Source organism: Lathyrus oleraceus, chromosome 4 (genome assembly GCF_024323335.1).
Source record: "Lathyrus oleraceus cultivar Zhongwan6 chromosome 4, CAAS_Psat_ZW6_1.0, whole genome shotgun sequence".
NCBI classification, from domain to species: Eukaryota; Viridiplantae; Streptophyta; class Magnoliopsida; order Fabales; family Fabaceae; genus Lathyrus; species Lathyrus oleraceus.
In genome coordinates this window covers 11,870,010-11,877,013 of record NC_066582.1, presented here as the reverse complement: position 1 = coordinate 11,877,013, position 7,004 = coordinate 11,870,010, and the positions used below count along the sequence as shown (strand labels likewise).

General features: G+C 33.2%; 1 protein-coding gene across 2 annotated transcripts; it reads left to right on the top strand.

Annotated features, from left to right (window-relative positions):
• The first annotated feature begins 1,639 nt into the window (after positions 1 to 1,639).
• LOC127138375 (tobamovirus multiplication protein 1) lies at positions 1,640 to 6,280 on the top strand. 2 transcript variants are annotated; one of them, XM_051064812.1, is made up of 11 exons: positions 1,640 to 1,932; positions 2,257 to 2,347; positions 2,487 to 2,539; positions 2,629 to 2,721; positions 3,051 to 3,122; positions 3,617 to 3,689; positions 3,800 to 3,845; positions 3,971 to 4,034; positions 4,835 to 4,888; positions 5,555 to 5,632; positions 5,732 to 6,280. In XM_051064812.1, exons 2-11 carry the CDS (start codon positions 2,326 to 2,328, stop codon positions 5,822 to 5,824), a joined length of 648 nt encoding a protein of 215 aa, XP_050920769.1. In that variant the 5' UTR covers positions 1,640 to 1,932; positions 2,257 to 2,325; the 3' UTR covers positions 5,825 to 6,280. The 2 variants fall into 2 exon arrangements, with proteins under 2 accessions (XP_050920769.1, XP_050920768.1); XM_051064811.1 differs by having other exon boundaries at positions 1,641 to 2,180.
• The last annotated feature ends 724 nt before the right edge of the window (positions 6,281 to 7,004 follow it).

The window sequence follows — 7,004 nt, the reverse complement described above, 5'->3', positions numbered from 1 at the left end:
CTGAATTTTTCTGCCTACTTAACACTATGAAACTTGGATATCAAAAACCTAAAAACTAAACCTATATATAGTCTTATAAATGCTGAAGTGATGAAGAATTCGTATAGAAATCAGTTGAGGAAAAGGTGGGTGAGTGGGAGAAACTCAGTTATGCAGCTGCTAAAAATCTGGGCATGAAGTCCATGGCATTCGCCATGAGTTAAATATGGGTGACATGACAAGTGAGAGGGCAATGACGAGCGTCATGCCCATGTGGCGAACGCCACAAGCTGAAAACGCCACCTCTTGAAATGCTTCATGCTTATGTGCTATCTTTTTTTCATTTTTGGGTTAATTTTGCTTCATTTTATCTCATGCAAACTCTAAATGGAAAATCTTTGTAACACAATCAAAACACCAATATAACACTACATACAAACATAAAATGGATGTAAAAATGGATAAAAATTCATGTGTATCGAGTCAGAAAATGCTATAGATTTCAGTGTTAGCAATCAATAACAACATGTATAGGTCTAGAATGCACTTCATCCACATCATCATCAAAACCATTCATCTTTTCCTCCTCATTATCATCAAATTATATGTCCTGAACATATTCACTACTTGAGTCACTAGAATTATCAACATCTTCATCACCCATCTTTCCCTTCATTTTCTTTCTAATATTTTTCATTAATGTAGCATGTCCTGTATATGGCTTTGGCTCAATATAAATTTCAACTTTACAATTATTTCAAAATGCAAATACAACTAACTCAGTAGCATTTTCTTCATTCCTAAATGGTTTTAAATCTTCTTCCAAAGAACCACCATCATGCTTCCACCACATTTTAACATCCCAAACATCAAACTCAGGGTCAACCCTTTTGACTAAGTCATAAGCTTCAAAATAAAATCAATAATATGGATCTTGACCACTAGGTATAAATTTCTCCACCTTCGTATCTTAAGTTATGGTCTTTTACAAAACAACCATTGGTATAGAACACCACCTTAAATGATATGTTACATGCAAATTTCAATTAGGATTAAAGGTTTACTTTTTAAATAGGATTAGGATCAAATTTTTACTCTTTGAATAAAATACGGTATAAATACACAAAGTATTATGAAAATCCTAAACTAATATTCAACACAAAATTAACAAAGTGAGTAAACAAGTGTGCCAACCTTAAATGTAGTGTGAAGAACCACTAACAGGGACCCCAACTTCAACTAACCTGAAAGGGACCACAACAATAATGTTACGATTTTTCCCTTTTCTTCATTCATGGTATGGCATAATATTGAAGTGTTAATAAAACCTACCAAAATATAGAAATCGTATGGTTGCATCAACTATTCAAACAACGAAACCCAAAAATCGTTGCAGAAGGAAAATGAAAAGAAAAGAGAAGAGTATTATATGTTTGTATTTATTTATTTATATTTATGATAATACATCAATATCTAATAAAAATAATTTAACAAAATTAATATTTTCTCTTTATCATTTTATTGATATGTGTGTCATAACACTGATTTCAAGATTTTTTTAAAATAAGAATAATATATTATAAAAGAAAAAATCATCTAAAAAGTGGAACTAGACCAAACCCCATTTAAAAATTGGTAAACTTAAAGAAAATACAAAGTCTATTCTTTATAAAATTCTTTCAGTGAATAATGAGATGAAGTCATAATAAGTAAAAGATGTAGTTGTGAGGCCTAAATTAGAAAGAAAAAAGATCAGCACAATTATTTTTCTCTATGTAGATGTAAGAATATTTGCAATAAATAGGTGATGAGTGAGGGAGAATAAATAAATTTAAAAAAAAACAAAAATAGAAAGAATTGGTAAAATGGAGTGAGGTGAGTTTGATTTCATGATTCAAAGTAGGAGAAGATTAGTTGAGAAAGAGAGCGCGGGCAAAAGCTGGAGACTGTCTGGTAGGTAGACTGTAACCGCCACACAAACCTCTCTCTCTCTCTCTCTCTCGTTTAAATATTCTCTCTCTAAAATCTCTCTCATAGTGCACTGCACAATGAGATTGAGAAACTTGCAATTGACCATGGAAATTGCACTTTTCATCCCAAATCTATGGTGGTGGGACAAAATCAACAACTCCACTATCTGGCAGAACTCTATTCTCTACTTCCTCTCTGCAGCTTATGCTCTCGTCTCCTTCGTCGCTCTCGTAACTATACTCTACTATACTTTCATTTTCATTTTCATTCTTCAATTTCTAATGTTGTTAATTCTTCATGACGCAGTTTCAATTGGTAAGAATTGAGCTACGAGTTCCTGAGTATGGTTGGACTACGCAGAAGATTTTTCATCTCATGAATTTCATTGTCAATGGAGGTAGTAATGTTTTCATTTTCAACTCCGCTTTTCATTTTTCAATCTAATGTTATGTTACTGTTATATTTATATATATTTTCTTAATTTGGCATTCCGATTTTTTTATTTTTTTTTATTTTTTGGTATTTTAAAATTGCAGTGCGTGCTCTGGTTTTTGGATTGCACAAGCTAGTTTTTCTTTTGCATCCTAAGGTTGATTAATTTTGAATTTTGCGTACACAGTTGATATTTGACTATGATGGTGACACTTGTTTATACTGAGTCTTTGCTTGTTGAATTAGGTTTTCATTTTGGTGCTATTAGATCTGCCAGGACTTTTGTTTTTCTCAACATATACTCTTTTAGTCCTTTTTTGGGCTGAAATTTATCATCAGGCAAGTCTCAAGTTCTCTTTTTCAGTTGGAAATTATGTTTTAACTGTTATCCATTCTAAAGGACAAAGCCTTGAGGGTTCTGGCACCCAAAGCGACCAATATGTCGTAGCCACAATGGCGTGGGCTTGAGTTTGACCCAAAAATCACCCAAAGCGGACAATACCTTGTAGCCGCAGCGACGCAGGCTTGAGGTTGACCCGAACAATAAGGAAAAGAGGATGATAGTTTAGGAACTTAATTGGTGATGTTTTGTTCTTGTTTTTTTTGCTTTCATTCTTTTGACTTCTTTTATTTGGAAATTATTTAATTTTATCCAAATGACTGAACAGGCAAGGAGTTTACCAACTGATAAGCTCAAGATGATTTATATTTCAATAAATGCTGCCTTGTATATTATCCAGGTATCTATTTCATTTTCTTTCTAACTCCAATTATATAAACATAAGCTTGTCTGCACTATTTTTGCATGTTGTAATTCTTAGTTTACATGCCAATACACCATACAAATGTCCAATGGCATCTCTCTAATTGCAATATGGTTGCACTTCCACCATCACTGTACATCCCGAAATCTCTCTTCTAACATTGAACTTGAAGCATTGGATTGTTTTTTACTGGACTCTCTTTTTTTTCTATTCCACGGACAGAGACTCTTAGTTTCGGTTATATACTGAATGTGTTCAATCACAATTTGATTTGAAAATTATTAGTTTTAAATGCAGGCAATTCATTTGTACTTTTACATTATAATGACAATTTACTTATATCTAATTCCTTCCACATGCATATCAAGCTAGTCATAGATCTCTCATTGTTTCAATGCAAAAAGGAACACATGCTATGTATGATAGTTAACATCAGTGATCATATTACTAAAGTGTGGCTTTGGATTTAGATTTTTATTTGGATATACCTCTGGATAGATGACAACAGCGTTGTGGAGTTCTTTGGAAAGACTTTTGTTGCAGGTTAGATTTATAATCAAAGATAGTTTTAGTTACATACATTTGAGAGTTTAAGAGTGAGCTTTGCCACATGCAAAAAAAAATTTATATGAAATTTTATTTTTCTTGTTCAGGTGTGTCATTTGTAGCTGCACTAGGCTTCTTGCTATATGGAGGAAGGTGAATCTTCTGCATCTTGTCTATGAAATATCTCAGCAGCCTTTGTTTCATTTACTTTCTGGTGATTGATGGTTAACCTGGACAGTCTTTCTTATTTCTGCATTGTACGCATTAAATGTTTCTAGATTATTTTGCATGCTGAGGCATTTCCCAATTGAATCTAAAGGGAGAAGAAAGAAACTTCATGAGGTATGAGCTCTTCCTTCTCAGTGTGTCTATTTGATATTATGCCACTGTACAAATCAAATTCCGCCACGATACTGAAAAGCTCATTTGAGTCACTATTACCCCCTCCTTCTGTAAATAGGTTTCTTTCTTATTAAATTCAGGCTCCCCGTGATACTTAAGCACTTTTCCGTACTTTGCCATATTTGTGGGTATTTCAATAGAAAATGATTGCCCTCTTTTTGTGTATCTGTCTTTCTTTCTTTTTTAACTAAATGGATCTTCCAAAAACACACAAGACACAGATGTTTTGGCAAATGGCATAGCAGAGTGTTTTTATGGATTATTCGTTACTCTTAAAATAGAAAAAGGGCTTAGTTTCTTGCATTTGTAGCAAGTCCAACATCACTTCCAGTTAATTCAAAATGAAAGATAGCTACTTAACTGTCTGTTGTGGCTGTGAACGAGAAGACCATTATCTAAATTCTCCAATCCCATGACGTGTTTCTCTCTTGCCTTTGTCCATTGTTGTACTTATAGGATAAACCATGTGAACTCTTTTACCTCTGTTACCCGTTTCTTTATCTCATGTCTAGTTTTTCGTCTGTGAAATTCAAAATATGACTCACTACTGAATCTTCAAGCATATGATGGGAAGGAATGAGTCATGCATTTGTGATCTCAATATATATTAAACATTGTAGTTCGGGTCTACAACCGGTTTTTGCTTTTTCATCTTCTGTACTCTTACAAACATGTAACAAAATGCATTGTCATCTCAATATTACTTGTATTTACGTAACACATCGGGATGTGCATTACAGGTCGGATCTGTTACAGCCATCTGTTTCACCTGCTTTCTACTACGATGTGTTATGGTAATTTCTTTGCCTTTGTTATGATAGCTATCTTTTTAGTGTTTCATTAAACATATTTTTTAAGCTTGTATGTGTAAGTATGTCATTGAGTATAGTTATAATTCTTGCCTGTTGTCATAGACATATCATCTTATGCTATTCTTTATGCCATTAATACGGCGGTCGTCTTCTCCCATCTAGTTGCATCAATAATACACATTTGAAATTAGTTTCTGATAGAAGTTCTTAATCCCAATTATTTTAAGAAATCCTCTAGTTTAACTTTTCCATAATTACTTGTAAGCCTATAAGGAATTTGTCGCTAGGACTAAAATACCATAACTTATTTTAATTGATAAGCTTTGATGAGTTAGAAACCAATCAAAACTAAGTCATTATACAAGAATTGAAATGCATCAAAAAATTTGTTTCCAAGAATCTTAAGACGACTCAAATCAATTTAGATGTGAGAATCATATAATACGGGTTTGAAATGTAGCACTGTTAAACGTGGTTGTAAACAATCGGTTCGACAAGAGGTTAGAGGAAAATACAGGGAATCAGAAGGGCACAATAGAAACTTAGATGGTCAGCATTCTAAGAGTCATCAAATGCTGAATAACAGTTTGTATGGTATTATTATTCAAACAGAATAATTTCTTAATCATACTTTTGATTAACATGCAGGGCATTTTGTCTGCATTTGATTCAGATGCATCTCTAGATGTTTTGGATCATCCTATTTTGGACTTGGTCTACTACATGGTATATTGCTCAAGCATTCCTTCTTGTTAATGTCTACTAGACTTTTGATTTCTCAGTTTCTTGGAATCTGAATTCGACTTTTAACTTTTCCAAATACAGCTGGTTGAGATCCTGCCTTCAGCTTTAGTCCTCTACATCTTACGCAAATTGCCCCCGAGGAGAATATCAGCACAATATCACCCTATTCACTAGCTGCAATCCAGTGTTAATCTGCTAATTGGTTATGGTTTTATTGGTTCTTGATTATATATATCTAATTTCAATTCGAGAAACATATAAAGAAAAAAGATCTCCGATATAGTCTCATGGCAGCCGGTCTTTTACGGGTGGCACTCAGCAACTCCTGTCGGGGAAAGGATAATTTGAGTTCCAGTTTTGTAGGATATACATCCCATGACAAGTCACCAGAGCTGGTGACTTTCTCTAGTCATTTCTCCATTAACCCTTGCTTCATGGGAGTGGGGTTGATATTATCATGGAAAATACAAATTTTATATAGGCTGAATGTTATATAGTTCGAGGTACAAGCTTGTAGTGAGGCATCCTTTTCATGTGAAATTTTTGTAGGTACTTCAGTTCTTCTGACATCTTGTTCTTACTAGTCTGTATCATCTCCATTTCATCTATCAATTTCTTTCGTTACTATAACTAGTAGGATATGTTCGCGCATTTGATTACAAAATAGATTTATTAAAAAATAAAATGAAAATAAAATTGAAGCACGTTAAAAAAGGATAGTATTTTGTTAAAAATCAAAGAAATTGAAAGAAAGAATTTAATAGTGTTAAAAAAATGCAATAAAATATTTGTTATAATGACAAAATATAGGATCTAGTAAGATATACGAAGAAATAATAAATTAATTCGTACTACACGAATTTCCAAAAATATCATTTATTTTTAAAGATGTATCTCGGAAGTATCGAGACAAACTAATATAGATTAAAAAATAAAGAATTTTTTCAAATTGAAATTAAGATTCATAAAATAAAATTAGGATTACATAGATGAGTTCAACATAAAATGCAACATTACACTTCAATATCCAGGTGTACGTTTCAATATCTTCAGAATATCTTCGACGAATCTTGAAATCGTCACTTCCAACTCAAGCAAAACTTTTGTTTCGAAACGGAAAAACGTATTCCACATAGTTCTTACATCCGCTTGTGTGTTGAGCTCAAATTTGTTAAACTCAATCTTCCCTCCATTGTCAATCGAAGGTGAACGGTACTCGAGTTTTTTAATCTTTCAATTATCTCCGTAAGGTAGGAGATAATGGATTTCGTCTTTGATATCATCGAGGGAGGTGAAGTCGTTGAGCTTGAAGGTGCGTCTGGGAGCTCCGTTAGAGAAGGAGACATTTGCGACA

What these genes read in the sequence shown, in the direction of transcription:
- LOC127138375 (XM_051064811.1), top strand. Translation starts at nt 2,028, where the DNA reads ATGAGATTGAGAAACTTGCAATTGACCATGGAAATTGCACTTTTCATC. An exon ending in GAAGAAAGAAACTTCATGAG is followed by an intron (nt 4,035 to 4,834) that starts GTATGAGCTCTT and finishes TGTGCATTACAG; the next exon opens with GTCGGATCTGTTACAGCCAT. An exon ending in TTCTACTACGATGTGTTATG is followed by an intron (nt 4,889 to 5,554) that starts GTAATTTCTTTG and finishes ATTAACATGCAG; the next exon opens with GGCATTTTGTCTGCATTTGA.